Source organism: Dermatophagoides farinae, chromosome 7 (assembly GCF_024713945.1).
Source record: "Dermatophagoides farinae isolate YC_2012a chromosome 7, ASM2471394v1, whole genome shotgun sequence".
Lineage (NCBI taxonomy): Eukaryota > Metazoa > Arthropoda > Arachnida > Sarcoptiformes > Pyroglyphidae > Dermatophagoides > Dermatophagoides farinae.
Window position 1 is genome coordinate 1,926,759 of NC_134683.1, and position 17,295 is coordinate 1,944,053.

Here is a 17,295-nt window from a genome sequence, read left to right on the forward strand (position 1 = left end):
AATCTGTGTGTATCGAAAAAATTTTTTTTCTGATAAAAATATTGCTCAATGGAATGAAATGAAATCAATCAATCAATCAATGTTGTGTGTAGGTGGACAATAATAACAAATTGACCTGTATGATTTGTTTCAAAATTCTTGTCGAATAAAATTATTATGTGAAAATATAAAATCATCATGATAACCGGTGTATTTTTTTTCCCCTCCAACCCTATCGCTATTTTTCTCTGACATACATTTTCTCACATCATTTCTATCAACAACAACAACAACCAAAGACCTTGGCCTTTGGTCAGTTTGAAAATGATAATAATAATGATTTGAAGCGGTAAAAAAAAAATTTTAAAAATTATCGCTTCTGGAAATGATGAGAATGCGAGAAAGAGAAAAAAAAATTCATCCAAAAAACTCTTCCATCAATCATCAATCTTTGTTGTTGTTGTTGTTGTTAACTTGAAGCCAATTTTTCTATGAGAAAAAAAATTGAAACAAAATGAATTGTGTGTGTGTGTGTTTTTTTTTTTATTCAGATCGGAAACTGTCAATTACATGAAAAGCAAATTTGCTTTTATTTTGTTTTTTAAATCTAATTTCAATTTCAAAAAAAAATACGAATGTAGACCACCGATTGTTTTATTTCATTTCAATCTTGATTTTTTTTTGCATTTTTAATCTTAATATTTCAATTCACTGATTATCATCATCGTCATCATCATCGAATGATTATCATTCGAATTACTATGTTGTGGTTGTTGTTGTTGTTGTTGTTGTAATTGTTTTATTGATTGATTGTATTCATTCATTCATTCATATTCCAAAATATTCAATTCAATTGAATCGATAAATTTTAAAATCAATTTATTCACCACACTTTACATCATTGACCTCCGTGTGTGTGTGTGTGTGTGTGTATGCGTCTAATCTCTAGTACATCTTGATCCTTATCTCATCTTTAAAATCCTTGTTTTCTATATCGATATCATCAAAAACAATCGAATCGAATGAATGATAAAAATAAAAACAATTTGATTGTAAACATTAGATTCGCCAAAAAAAAAATCTATTGCTGTGTTGTATTTATATACCAGAAAAAAAAACTCATAGCTTCTGGACACACACACACACGCACATGCACACCATCAGTCAATCACGTTTTTCATTATATTTGGTCAAATACAAAATAATGACGAAAGAATGATAATGATCATAACAAACATTGAACCCATTATCAACATCATCATCATCATCATTATGAATGATAAACATTCGATAGAATCGTCGTCGATTTTTTTTGTTGTTGTTGTTGTTGTTGGTCAATTATAAATGGCTACTGTATGTGTGTGTATGTTTTGTTTTGATCAAAAATTTTGTTGTTGTTGTTGTTTTCATAGTCTGTAGGTCAACTCTTTTTTTTGATCACATTTATTGATTAGAAACGAATTTCGGAACAATAGTACAAAATATTCGATATTCAAAAAAAATGGACAATCAGTTTATTCGATTGATAATTTTCTTGATAAATTAATGGATTGTGATAACCATACACACACACACAAAAAGGTCATTTTTTTTGTTAGCTGGCTAACTTGAATCATGATTGAAAAAATAAAATCAAATAAATTGAAATCAACCATTGACAGTGGATTTACAATTTTGCAGCCATTTTGTTTTTTTTTTTTGTTTTGCTTGTTTTCAAATTCTAAAAAAAAAGTTTTTTTTTCAAGTGCAATTTTCTGGTTTTTTTGTGCAATTTCCAAATGTGGATAAATGAATGAAAAAAAAGAAACCGGTCCATGGTTGATGATGATGATGACAAGTATAGTCATGATGGTTATATCAATCAACCAAAAAAAAAAAGAAATTATCTTTCTCTCTTTTACAATCGATCAACCAATATTCGAATGTGAATGTGAATGTGTATGTTATATGTTCGTTGTTCAAATTTTCATTATCAAGGCGTTTTTGTTTTTTTTTTTTTGGGTTTCCTTTCAATATCCGATGGTGATAATTTTGTATTTTTTTTTTTGCCATCGACGATGATGTTGATGTTGTTCATTTTAGTTATCATCAACATCATTAATTTGTTCACTTTTTCTTTTCCATAAATAGTATGCCATGAATTGATCATTGTGAATGTAAAATGAAATTTAGCACTCTCATTTTAATGAAATGTGACAAATTCGGTCATCATTTCAACCACGAAAAAAATTCGATGGACATTGTTCAGCCATAGGCCAAGGTATCCATTTGGTCCATTGTTGTTTTCATATCGATAACATTAAACATGGACCAGAAAAAAAAGAAGAAAACTGATCATAGTCAATGGAAGAACAACAAAATCACAATCAAAACTGCGGAAATTTTTGTTTTTTTTTTGTTAATTGTTTTGCTCTCAATTTGTTGTCGTCGTCGTCGTCTTCCGGATGTTCATTATCCATTTTTTTTACCATCATTGAAATAATTGTCTTTGTTATGGCCACGTTTTGTTGTTTTTTTTTATTTTGATCATTAAACTTCTCTTTCTCTCTCTCTCGTACGACAATGATGATTTGACATTATTTTTTTCATCCCCGATATTTGTATTGATGATCATGACCATTATTGAACAAGATATTCATTATCATCATCATCATAAATGTTGTTGGATAATGAAATTTTTTTTTTTTTTCGCTTCATGTAAAAAGGATTGAAATTCAAGTAATTTCTCATGTCAAATTTTTTTTTGTTCTCACTAAAATCGATTATCAATCAATCAAAAATGAAAAATAAAAAAAAAATTATCTATGTATTGATATTGAATTGGCAGGTTGTTGTTGTTGTTGTTGTTGTTATCGATATTGCGGCAATATTACAAAAAAAAGACAACTCTATCATTATGTTTGACAATTTTTCCAATGAAAAATTAATTCCGACAATTCATAAACCACCTGTTATGCGTTTGTGTGTGTGTAAATTAAATTCAAGTAATAACCTCACAGTGTTAACACATGTGATGGTGATCACGTGAGAATGTGACCACGTTTTTTTGTTGTTGTTGTTGTTGTTGTGTAGCTAACTTTATTTATTCTTTTTTTTTCTTTGCATATTCGCTAAACAGGTTCAAATCATCATGGCGTGTCTACATTTGGCAAACAAACAAAAAATCTATCATTGATGTAATCATCATCAATCTAAAGATCAATTTGTATTGACCGATTATAAACAAAAAAAACAACAATTGGAATCGTCGTATTCAATTTTTCGGTATGTTTTATTTCAGATTTTCTATATCCAATCAGTGAGATAATCGGTAAAATTATTATCATTCTATTATCAAAATATATCACATTTCACACACACACAGACATAATCTTCTTATGATGAATCTTTATTTATATTCATTTCTTTGAAAAATATTTAAAAACTCTTGTTGTTCTTGTTGTTGTGGTTTTTTTTTCATTCACTGGTTTCATCATATGGTCATTCTTTAGGATTTTCTGGTCATCAAAAGATTTGTTTCATTTTTTTCTGGCTGGCTTATCTTTTTTTCCACTTGGAATATTTATCCGAATATATAATAATAATAATAATAAAAAGTCGTAAATAAGTCAAAGACAAACATTTAATATACTATGATAACAAGAGAGTGGTGAGTTAGTGGATAAAAATTGGAAATTTTTTTTTTATTTCTCTATTTCATTTACCATTTCAAGTGATGATTATGATCATCACATGAGCATCGTTTTTTTTGGTTTTGGTTTTGACCATTTTTTTCAGTTTCAATTTTTTTTCTTATATTTTGTCAAAGCAACAACAACAAATGTAATAGATGTGTTATGACAGGATAAAATAGTGGACAGTATAATAATCTGAATGTAATCATTTCTCTCTTTTTATGTGACAAGTATTTTTTTTTTTTTTTTTTGCTGTAAATAAATAGATAAATAAACAACACATGAATGTATAAGAGAATTGAATTATTTTCATGTGAAATGATTTGGATTTGTCGGTGGTAAAATTAGGATCACGATGATGAAAATGATGTTTTATTATTTAGCAAGTATTACATTTACCACCACCAAAAGAAAACGAAAATTGTGTGATTTTAGATTTAGGTAGTTCTAGTTGTAGATTTTTTGTCCGCTATCATCATCATCATCATCATCATTTTTTTGATGATGAAAGCGAATCCGAAAAAAACTTTCGTTATCATATAAGATACACATGTCACTTTTGGTTTATTTGAAAAATTTTGACACTTGTTTTGTATATTTAACTCTCGGTGTCAATCTTTTTTTTTTTTTTTTTTTTGGATATTTGCACCAGTATTTATTTGTTCCGATTGACACCGATCAAATAAACAAAGAAATAGACAAAAGTCGAGTTTGTTTTTTTTTTGGTGGCGGTTTTTGTGACACCACCACTTGTTGTTGATGACATATACACAGTGTGTATTACACACACATGATGAAAACTTTAGGCTTTTAAATTGAATGATGATGATGATGATGATGAATAAAATTTTCATTTTATCCTGATATTTGATTGAGATTATCGATAATGTGTGTGTGTGTGTGTGTGTGTGTGTGTGTAGGTCCGATTTATTTGAACATGGAAATAATTTTTCGTTGGCAAACTTATCAGTCATATGTATTTTTGTTTTTTTTTTAATTTTTCATTTGCATCATTGGTTGGTCAACAGGGAAAAAAAAAATTTTTTTTTCCTCATTTGTCCGGTGAGGTTTTTTTTTCTATCTTGTCCCGTTTGTTTGTCCAGTTTCATTTAAAATAACCAGACCGAACCCATTTTTTTTTTTTTTTTTTTTGTTGTTGTTGTCTATTGAAAAATAATAATAATGATATGAGACAACAAACAGACAGACAGACAAACAAAATGTGTTTTTGGTTCTGTTTTTTCCAGTAAAACAAAAAAAAAAGAAAAAGTAAACATGCATAATGATAACATCAAAATCATTTGCATAAATTTTTTTCTCTCTCTCTTTCGTTCTTAATACTTTCTTTTAAGCTGAAATTCGATCATGTTGGTGTTTGTGGTTTTGTTTCGTATCCACAGATGAATAAAAAAAAACGTTTTTCTCGAACATTTTCGTTTGTTGTTTGTTTGTTTTTTGAATATTTAGATCTCAATCTTGATGTTTAATAATCAGATTTTTTTTTCTTCTTCAAATATATGGATCACCTGATATTTGTATATATCGTCATTATTTATTTTATTACATAATGATGATGATGATTATCATTAATGATGGTTGATGATGAATGGATGGTTGGATGGATCGCCTACTCCTACTTTCACCAAAAAAAACCGATGGAGATTTTTTTTTGTTTCTTGTTGATTATTTATCTGGCTTGCTACTTGGATTTCAAATTGTTTTTCACTGTTGTTGTTGTTGTTGTTGTGGTGGTGGTGGTGGTTTTTTTCCCGTTTTACAGCTTTCAAATGACGTAAATAGTGGTTGAATGATAATTAGATTGAAATTATCTAATCACTTTGAATACTGAATATTGGTTAGTTTTGGACATATTTGAAAAATTTTTTGTTGTTGTTTTTGTTGCTGGTATTTTAATCAAATCCGGAAGTTTTATGGTGGTAGTAGAAAAAAGTTGGATACCCTCTAGAGATATTTATCAAGTGATTGAAGAAAAACAAGGAAATGCATCCAGTGTCATTAACATTAGGAATTTTTTTTTGTTTTTTTGTTTTTATAATTACGATTCAATCATCAATATGAATTTTTTCTGTCCTGTTTATCATTGTCATTGGTGGTTGAGAAATTTTTTTCCATTTTAACAAATGAAAAACAAATGCTTTTTTTTCCCCAGTAAAATATTTCACTATCTTGAGTTCATCATCTGGATGGTCAATCTCTGCTGTTTGTGTCTGTGTCTGTGTCTGTTGTATATGTACAATATGGCAGATTTAACTTGTTGTTGTTGTTGTTCACAACATGATGATGATCAACAGATCATTCCGTTTGTTGAACGACGACGACGACGAGGCCAAAGACATATATATGATGGCAATGATCTCAATTTGAAAAATGTAAAGATTTTCTGTTTTTTTCAATATATATAAAAATGTGATTATCTTACCACTTTTTCACGCGTGACTATTCTATTCCTGCTGCTGCTGCTGCTGGTTCTGTTGCTATCTTTGAACATTTCTTTTTAAATATTCATCATTGTCATTTCATTTCAAACACATTATTTCTAATGACGATGACAATGATATTTGATAATGATGATGAATTGAATTTTACAGTTTTTTTTTGTTTGTTTGTTTGTAATGTTGTCTGATTAAACTGAATGATGATGATGATGATAAAAATCATTCATTAATTACAAAATTCACATTACAAGTATAAAAAATTGATAAAAACCTGTCATCATCATCATCATCATTGAAATAATACCAGATTCTCCATTGTATAATAGCTGGACTAAATTTGATTTCGTCAAAATTTTTTTTTTTTGCTTTGATACATTGTTGTTTTGTTTTTTTTTGTTTTTTTTTTTTTTTTGCTGAATATGAATATCTAATGAGATCTGTGTTTTTTTTTATACTAATTGTTCACTTAATCTCCTTAAAATCTCCAAAGAATAATTATTATATTATCATCGTCATTCTTTTTTTTCCATTCACCAAAATGGTTGTCATGTCAGATGTTGTTTGTCTAAATTTGGTCATAATGTCAATTTTTTGAATTTCACTCGTCATTTTTATATATGATGATGATGATGATGACATTTGTTTTAGGTGGGATTTAAATTATCATCAACAACAGCATATAAAAAGTGGCCATATGCAAATTTCCATAACGGTCATTTAGTTACTACTGCACCAATATTGTTTGGGCGACCTTTGAATTTATATTATATTATATATAAACATATAAAATGATGAAAATGGCTACAGAAATAGAGATTTGTTTGAAATAATCTCCAAAAAAGAGTGGTTGCGTGTGTGTGTGTGTGTGTGTGTGTGTGTGTGTGTGTGTGTGAGTGGATTATTGGAAAAATTATGAATGAAAACAGAAACCACACGATTAACGAAATAGAACAAAAAAAAATAAATATCAGAAATCTTAACAACGATGACCGAACAGCAAGAACAACAACAACAAAAAACGAGTCATTGAAATTCCATAATGATCGTGATTTTATACTTGGACCATATATTCGAATTTGATGGTTTAGTTTTTTTTTCTTAAAAAAAAAAAAAAAATTTTAGCCATGTTTTCACACACAAACACACACACACACATGTTACAAACACACACATGTGTTTGTGTATCATTCATGTTTTGGTCATGAAGTTCACTGGACTCATTTATTCAATCGGGGTTTTTTGTTTTTGTTTTTTGGTTTTGTCGAATGTTTCATTGAAATTCAATTACAGCATGTGTGTGTGTGTGTGTGTGTTTAGAAAGCTTCAGAAGACAACAGCAAAAAAAAAAATTACTTTCACACAAATTCAATGATAATTCTAAATATAGAATCCTTGTGATGGCGATGATGATGATGGTGGTGTTGGTGGTGATTCCATCATCATAATCTTCATTCGGAACTGCATTCAATCGGCATTTGTTCTTTTTTTTTACTACGATTTACTTTTTTTTTCTTGTAAACATCAACAACAACTACAATGACTTTTCATATTTATTTATTTATTTATAACGAAAGCAAAGATAACAAAAAAAAACAAAACAAAATGAACGAATAAATTTTCCTTTTTGTTTCACTTTTCACTTTGCACTTTGATTTACATCCTAAGATCATTTAAGAAGATGATGATGATGATGATATTGAATTTATGTGTGATCCGATTTCGTTTGATTTTAATCTTTTTTTTTCTCTTATTCATTGTCAAAATTTATTGATTTTATTGTCAAACATGAAACACAATTGATTGAATGAATGAATGAATGTGTAAAAATAAAATATAAAAAAAAGAGTGACAGTGAGTTTGTTTTCAAATATTTCAAATGAAATCATCATCATCATCATCATCGACAAGATTTTTCACAAGTTTTTTTTGTGAAAATCCATAAACACGTTCCATTATAAAACATTTACGTTCCACACACACACACACCATACAGTGTTATTGAATAAGTAGAAAAAAGGGGTCAATAATGCGTTTTCGTTTTTTTTTATAATTGGTGGAATACGCCATTTGATCATGAATTGTTGGCACAACATAACCATCATATCATCATCATGTCGTTTTTTTTTGTTGTTGTTTATTACGTAAGTTTATTTATGTAAATTTCGTTTTCGTTTTTTTTTCGTTCGTTCGTTTGTTCATAAATTCACTTTGATTATTATCAAACAAAAAAAAAAAGAAAAAGAAAAATAACTAGACGAAAAAACAACAACAAAAATATCGAATCTAAACTTTTGATGAAAAAAAAATTTTTATCGATTGATCGATGTGAATTTTGTGTTTCTAGTGTTTTTTTTTCGTTTTTTTTGTTTGTCAAGTGTCTTTCAGTGTTTTGTTCCATTGTCATCATCATCATCGGTCGATAACTTGTTAATTCATTGGCGAACACGATTGTGACCCACACACACACACACACACTTGTGCACAAGGTGCCAGGTGTTCCAACACGTTCCAACAACAACAACAACAAAAAACACACATAATTCTTATTGTTATTGAAAATAGTTTTCTGTGGTTTTTTTCTCTCGACACCACTATTGTTATTTGATGATGATAAAATAATGACGACGATGATGATGATGATGATGATGATAACGATGAAAATGGAGAAGAAGCAGATAAGAAAAAACAAAAAACAAAATAATTGTTTTGTCGATTGGTGGTGGTGGTGGTGATCAACCTATTTTGAATTCAGATTTATAACGCAAAACTTAAAACGTTAGAAAATTCAAATAATTAATCTGATTCTCAATCAAATATTGGCATTGTGGTCAATAATATATACACAACACGTTGATCCCAGTGGTTGCGTGTCCTGTGTGTATTATTTCATATTATTATTGTACACACGATTTATTGACAATTGATAATGATGATGATAATTAAGAGAAAAAAAATGAAATCCAAATTTTTTTTTTTTTTGAAAAATCTGCCATTTTTTCAAGGTGTTATCATCGAAAACAAAACATTATTCGATCATTGATCGTTCGATATGTATATCGAGAGAAAGATAGAGAGGAAAACGAAAATCAAACGCCTCGTTGAATTTCCTTCGTTTCATTTTTTTTTCTTTTTTTATTTATTAATCATCATTCCCATAAATAAACATCAAATCTTGATGATCTTTTTTGTTTTGTTTTGTTTTGTTCTTGTTGTTTTTTTTTTTTTTGAATCAAATTGATCGAATTGGCCTACGTTCGATTCGTTTGTCATCGAATCCATCGATCGATCAATCAATCAATCAAACCGATTGATCCATTTGTGTTGTTGTTGCTGTTGTTGCATTTTGGGGATGTTGTTCTGTCGTTCAAATGAGAGCACCACATGTTGAGTATTTTGCTTTGTTTCAATGTTTTTAGAATTCAAAAAAAAAAATTTTTGAAAACATTTGTTTTCTGTATGGAATTTTTTTTCAAAAAAAAGTGAAAATGTTGGACATTCAGATAGACAGATTGTTCGATTCATTCATCCATCCATCCATCCATCCATCAGCAGCAACAAGCGAAAAATCAACAAGCTTTCAACAGCAGCAGCATCAGCAGCAACAACAAAAAGCTTTCAACATTATCCATTTGCAAATTGATGGAACAGCAACCATTAAGATTTTTTTTGTTTGCTTTGTTTTGAATTTTAAATATATATAAAAAAAACACATTAATGGTGTTGGATTTTTGTTTTAATTTCTATTCACTGTGTACATCCGTTATGGTTCCATTTTTATCATCATCATCATCATCATCATTTAAACACAACATCGATGTTGTACAGAGTGGTGGTGTTCGTGTGTTTCAAATGTTTTTTTTTTTTTTTTTTTTTTTTTTGTTCAAAAATTTTTCATTTAATTTATAATTTTTTTCTAATTTTGGTTTGTTTTTCCATTTTTTTTTCATAGTTTTCTTCTGTCTCCGGTAATCATCAACGTTTTTTTTCTCTCTTCTGGATCAACAATTTCCGCCGTTTGTAAGTTGTCACCACCATTTTAAATCGGATGAATATTTTTTGTGTCCAACTACAACAAGAAGAAGAAGAAGAATGATGAATAAATAATTACCATTAACCGGAAGAATAATTGAAAGAATTGTCGTTATTACTGCATTTATGAACACACGCTATTATTGAAGATTTAGTGTTTTAATCAAATTTTTTTTTACATCATCCAAGTGTTGATTTATTTTCTGCTAATTTTTTTTTTTTTGCAAAAAAATAGCCAGAAAAAAATATAATCATCAAATACCGCCAGTTTTTTTTTTTTTGGTTTTCCGGTTTGCGTGTGTGTGTGTGTGTGTGTGTGTGTGTATGGTGGGTTGGTTATATCGTCATTTATTTTAAATGAAAAAAAAATTTTTTCCGTATATTCCGGATAATTTATCCATTTTTTCAACAACAACAACAACAACCACAACATCAACAACGACATCAGCAATAACAACAACAACAAAAGAACGGGATATTTTCCTGTATAGGTGTTTTTCCATATCTTCGTGATGATCATCATCATTATTATCATTTAATTTATAATTGATGCACCTTTTTAATCTTGTTGTCGTCAAACTAATTATCATCATCATCATCATCACCACCACTACTACTACTATTACTATTACTAATACCACAGACAAATTATAACCACAAACACCACAATACCTCTACCACAATTAACATCATTGTATATTCTATCAAGAAGATAAAAACAAAAAAAAAATTTTTTCGTCTGTCATCGGTCTAAAAAAACGGAAATTTTTTTTTCTCGTTTTTCTCCCGTCAAAGAGAAAGAACGAAAAAAAAGAAAGAAAAAATCCCGTTAAGTTAAAATCCGAATAAAAGTCAACGACAAACAACAACAACAATAATCGTCATCAAGATTCATTCGTTCAGTAGATTAACATCATCATCATCATCATCAACAAACACGAGACAACGGAAGATGAAATTTTAACTTTTTCGATTCTATTGAAAGAAAAAAGAAATTCTGTTGTTTTCTGATCTTTGATTCATCATCATCATCATCATCATGATCTTATTATGAATAAAATTCATTGTAGTCGTTGTTGTCATTTACGAAAATTCAGATTGCAATCACTGCCATCATCATCATCATCATCATCATCATGAATCATATTTGATATCTTTTTTCTTTTAAAATAATTTGTGTTTCCGAATTCAACACGCACAGATCATCATCATTCCCATTTTTTTTTTAACACTTCATCAATGATCGATTACCATTATAAAATTACGGCCAAATCATAATTCATTTTACCAGTATTTATTAATTGTATTTATTATCGACGAAAATCGATTTTTGTTTCCATTTTACATATTTATTTCGAATCAACCAATCCTCATAATCATGAAGACAATCATTGCATCACCATTATCATCGACAATGATGAAACAACAGCAACAACAACAATCACCATCATCATCATCGTTTGTCAATGATGATTATGAATATCTGATGAAAGATATGGATCTGATAACCACATGTCAGGTATTTATGATAAATTTCTGTTTGTATAATTGTTATTTACATTTTTGTCATTTTTTTTAAATAGGAAGCATTAGAGGAAAACAGTTATAATCATCATCATCATCATCATCAGATATCTAGTTCATCAACACTAGATTATCAACAATCAGAGCTTTCTTCATCATCATCATCATCATCGTGTTTGAAATTAAATTCATTAACAAATTGCCAACAACAACAATTACATTTACAAATGTCTGCCAATAATAATCATTGTGATCATCATATACAACAACAACAACAACAACAATCGAATGATTTTACTTCAATGCGTTCACCATCATCAGCTGCAAGTAGTGGTCTTGGTCTTTCGCTTGAAGAAGATTTTTCGCTAAAATATTGCCAATCAGTAATTAATTGAATTGTTTTTGTTTTGTGTTACAATCTAAATTTTGTTTTCTGTTTTTCTTTTCGAATCTATAGGATGAAGAATTTTCATCATTAAATTCAAACACAACGAATAATAATGAATCAATGACGATTAATACAACAACAAGTCCAACATCGTATACTGCCAAAGCATTAGTAGCCGAATTTATTGAATGGCTTGATTATATTGAAAATCAATTGGATTCAGTTTGTTATTGTGCCAAAATTGCTCATGATGCCAATGAATCTGATGATGATGATGATGATGAAAGTGATGATGATTTTGATGAATCTGATCATGAAAATGATAATTATCAAAAAACACATGGTGATATTTTGAATAATAATAATAATAATAATGTCCAAATTGATTTGGATCGTACATTGATAGTCAATTCAGATGATTCTATTGATCATCATCATCATCATCGATTATTATCTAATGATAAATCACAAAGTGATAAAACCTGTTGCACGCAACAACAACAACAACAACAAGTTATCATCGATGAAGATCTAGTTGATGATGATGAAGCTGAAGAATTAATGATGTCAATGAAACCGATATCGACCACTATACATTCAATGGCCGATCAAGTGATCAATAACAATAGTCAGAAACAGCCAAATGGGGATCATCATCATCATGAATCACTAGATTCAAGTAAAATAAAAATAATTGATGAGCCATCGATAACAATTACATCAACATCATCATTTCAAATGTCAATGTCTAAAACGAATTTATGTTTGCTACCGGAAACGATCGGTGCCGATTGGAGTGTCATTTTGGCTCGTCATGAAGTAGGTGTCAAAAATAAAAATAAATGAAACTTTTTATTTTCAATTGAATATGCAAGCAATAATATTCGTTCCAAAAGGTTTTTTTGGGTCGCAAAAAAGTTGATAATGTTTGTTATGACTGAATTTCGGTGATAATTAGGAAAAAAAATTCTTTGCCTTGTTTTATGTCTTGCTCTATTTTTTCTTGGTTTTTTTTTTTGATGATAATGACATTTCATTCAGAGCAATTAAAAGTTTTCAACAACAAAAAATCAGCGGATGCTTGAAAGATTCATCATTAGAAAACAATTAGTGATCATTGTTTTTAAATTGTGTTGATCTCTATTTTTAGTTGCAATAATTTATTCTAGTTTTTTTTCTGCATTCAATAATTGCAATTCAACGCCCCCACCACATTCCATTAATTTTTAACCATTATTACAGTATTTTAAAAGTTGATTTTCCTTATTTGTTTCATCTAGCCATATCAATTCTTGTTCATTTTTTCCGATTATTATCATCATGATTCGTAAAAGAATAGAATAGAATTCCAAAGAATCGTGCCAAATTCCATGATCTCATTAATTGTTGTTGTTGTTGTTGATGGATGAAAATAAGAAAAAAAATAGATCAATGTTCTCAATTTTTTTTTTATTTGTCATTGATTTTGGCCCATTTACATTGTTATCATCATAATAAATATCCATAAATTTTTTTTTGATACTACACTCGCCATCTAGTGTCAGCATAATGTTCTATTGGTTTATTTCTACATTTATAGATGGCGCTAGTCATTTATATTTCATGATTTTAATAGTTGAGATATTTTTCATCGTTAGAAAATGTTTTTGAATTTTTTTTTGTCAACATCAAAATCGAAATTGATCATATTATCATGTGACAATTTTCAACTATTGAATTGGTTAAGTGTTATTTCCGTCTATACCCACCTGTTGATTGATGTTTTATTTCATCATTAATGAATGTATCAAAAAAAAAAAAAAAAAACTACAAATGTGTTGAAGACAGAAAAAAAAACTGTCTAAAATACAATTGTCTAGCTCATTTTGCACAACCAAATGATGATGATTTTGAGACAAGGTCGAAAATTTTTTTCTCTTCACTTCAATAGAATTAATCATCATCATTGTTTTTAATCGTGTCGTTTTTTTTTCTCATTCAATTTTTTTTTCTTCAAAAAAAAAGTCTATTTCTATGAGTGGTATGTGTGTGTGTGTATCCAATCATAATCGAAAAAAAAACGAATGGAACACTGATAATGATGATGATGAACATTTAATATATTCTCGAATTGAAACGAAAACTTGTTTACCTTGAATTTTTTTTTTTTTTATTCACATATAAATTTTGCATTCGATTTATCATAATAATAACAATAATAATGTCTATATGAAAAAAAAACCAGACAAACACTTTACACACACACACACACACAGTAGCCATTTTATAAATGTTGAAACAAAATCGTTACATATGCCAAAATTAATGAAGAAAGAGATGTAAAGATATACATTCATGATTTAGTTCCAATAAAAATTCAAAATCAATCAATCAATCTATTGAAGAATAATAAATTCAATCGAGTATTAATCAAGTTTTTGATTTCAAGCTTTTAAGCCATTATTAATCGGGGGAAAAAAATTTTCAATTATGCAACTTTGAATGGAATTCTGTATGTGTGTGTGTGTGTAGACTGTGAAGAGTTAAAAAAAACCAAATTGCATGAAATGATTAACATTATAATCATAAAAAAAGTATATAACATCCAATTACCTGCAACAAACTTGCCATCATCATCATTGTTTGGCTACCACCTACCTGGCTATAGTTTATAGTATATTTGACCTTCGATTGAATGGCAAAATGATATTATTTGTTGTTGTATATGAGGCACACAATCCTTTCAAGCTCTACCAAAAGAGAATAAAACACATCATTATCAATGATGATGAATTTTTTTGATTCTCAAATATTTCTATCTTCTTCTGAATTACATTATGCGAATTACTTTTTTACTTTTTGATGAATACCATTATACCATTTTGAAGATGATGGCCACCATGATTGTATGTTTGAACTTTAGAAAGGGTTACACACACACGCAATTATATCATCATCATCATCATCATCATTATTGTTCAAAATCTTGTGTTCATATATAATTCTGGCCATACAAGAAAATTTTCCATTCTATTTCACATCATTATCATTAACATTTTTCAAGTTTCAAGTTTTTTTTCTACTAAAATTTCTTTTGTTTCATTTTATCGTTCTTTCTTGTGTTTCAAGTTAGTATATAGTGATTCACTGTGATCACAATTATGAAACAATGGCAATACATAGTGACATTGATCTCCACTATATATAGCTGTCATATAACAAGCTGCTGCTGTTAGTGGTTTTTTTTCCAGTGTTGTTTGATCATCATTGAAATCATCGTTCAATTTATGATGATGATGATGATTTTTGTTTTCACAATTTTTTTTTTATTATTAATAATCCATTTATCGTTTACGGTTTGATCTATTCATTTATTTTTCATGCTCGTGTACATAATAATCTTTCTATATGTATGATGTTTTTCAATAAGTGTCTCTGTGTATGTGTGTGTGTTTGATATTCAATTTGAAAATCTGATTTAAATGTGATGTGATGTTTTTTTTTTGTCAATTACATCATCATCTTTTTATATTTTGAAAAAAAAATCAAATTGTCAAACACGTGGCGCGCGCACACACACACACACACACACATTTCCTCAAAATCATGTTCATTGGTGGAAAAATGATAAAAAAAAATTGAACCAAACACACATTTACTTATTGAACAAACATGATGAACAAATGAAGAAAAAAAACCAGGAAATGTTTCAATTTGTTTCGGTCATTGTTTTGTTTTTCGGTCATTATATTATTGTTAATAAAGAAACAAGAGAGAGAGAGAGAGAGAGAACGGAAAAAAACCTTTGAATACATCTGGCCTTTTTTTTCTTTTTTTTATTTCTTCTTGCCATGAGCATTCATTACTTTATATTCATCATGAATATCTTTTTCCATTATTTTTTTTCTTATCATCATCATCATCTTCATCGATGCACATATTTCATAGTTTTCATATTTTTAGTTCTTTTGAATATCAAAAATTTCTTACCCTTCATTCATTTCATTTCATTTGGTGGCTATTAATCGATTGACGGTTATTCATTACAAGGAACATTCATTATGACCATCATCATCATATCGATGTTACACCCTATGGATTTTTTTTTCTCTTAAAAGAATTTTGCTATATTTTTTGCAAAGTTATCGATCGTTTTTTGTTTCTGTTATTGTTCCCAGTAACCATTGAAAACCATTATCAGACGTATTTTATCTTGTCGGTTGCTTGGAATCAGTAACATAGAGAAAAAGAAAAATGCCGTGACCTTTAACCGCACTATTTGCCATTTTTTTTTAGCATGAATTCATTAACAATTTATATTTTGTTGTTGTTGTCTAGAAATCTGATTTTCTTCCTTGTTGTTGTTGTTGAGCAATATTTCATCAAAATAAAATGAACATTTTGATCAGTTTATGAATGTACATAAATGGACATATAGGCGCCAAAAATCTTCACTGTTTTTTTAATGATTTTTTTTCTACAGAAAAAAAAACATCATGATGTTTACTTCAACGACAAAAAAATGACCATACAAACTTATTCAATTAGCTAACACACACACACATATGTGAATCAAGAAATGAATGAGAAAATTTATTCCATTCATAACAGCATACATAAGCAGCAGCTGTCTTTTGGATAAACAAATCAAAAGTCATCACCAATGGCCAATGAATGAAACGAGATATATATATTTTTTTTGTATCATCATCGTGAACTTTGACCTTACTCTTATTTTCAGGTTAAAGTTGAATTTTTTTTTCGCCAGTTCAAGGATGAAATACCTGAAAATATTTTTTGTTTTTGCCAAAAAACAAAAAACAATTTCCACTGTTGATATATGATCATGTGATGTATATGTGATGTGTATGTGTGTGTGTTTGTATGTAAGTATATCATTCATCAACGACCTGTTGAAATCAAATCAATGAAATGTAAAAAAAAACGAAACTGATGACAAAATGAAAGAACCGGAATTTCATTTCATTATTTTTCAATTGAATGAATGGACACTAGCAAACAAATGGTATCTTTTTTTGTTTGTTTGTTTGTTTGCATTTCATTTATAATGACAACCAAAAACAACCATTAGCGGCAAACAATTTTTGTGTTCCAGGAAGTCTTGATTTTTATTTCGTTTTCAATTTACTGTTGACAATATATTGTATGATGTTGTCAACGGTAGTAATCATCATCATTGCTTATCATTTTGTTTGTTATTGTTCAACGATTTTTTTGTTGTTGTTGTTGTTGTTATAGATCCATT

General features: G+C 28.6%; 1 protein-coding gene across 2 annotated transcripts in view; it reads left to right on the plus strand.

Annotated features, from left to right (window-relative positions):
- The window catches only part of LOC124496825 (uncharacterized), a 44,717-nt gene that overhangs the window by 4,274 nt on the left and 23,148 nt on the right, over positions 1-17,295 (plus strand). The window contains exons 2-5 of one of the 2 annotated variants that reach the window (XM_075732850.1): positions 3,098-3,243; positions 10,059-11,657; positions 11,722-12,045; positions 12,120-12,869. In XM_075732850.1, coding sequence (XP_075588965.1) covers positions 11,517-11,657; positions 11,722-12,045; positions 12,120-12,869 — 1,215 coding nt within the window. In that variant the 5' untranslated portion in view covers positions 3,098-3,243; positions 10,059-11,516. Of the gene's footprint in view, positions 1-3,097; positions 3,244-8,004; positions 8,251-10,058; positions 11,658-11,721; positions 12,046-12,119; positions 12,870-17,295 lie in introns of those variants that run through there. The other variant, XM_075732851.1, reaches the window with a different exon arrangement.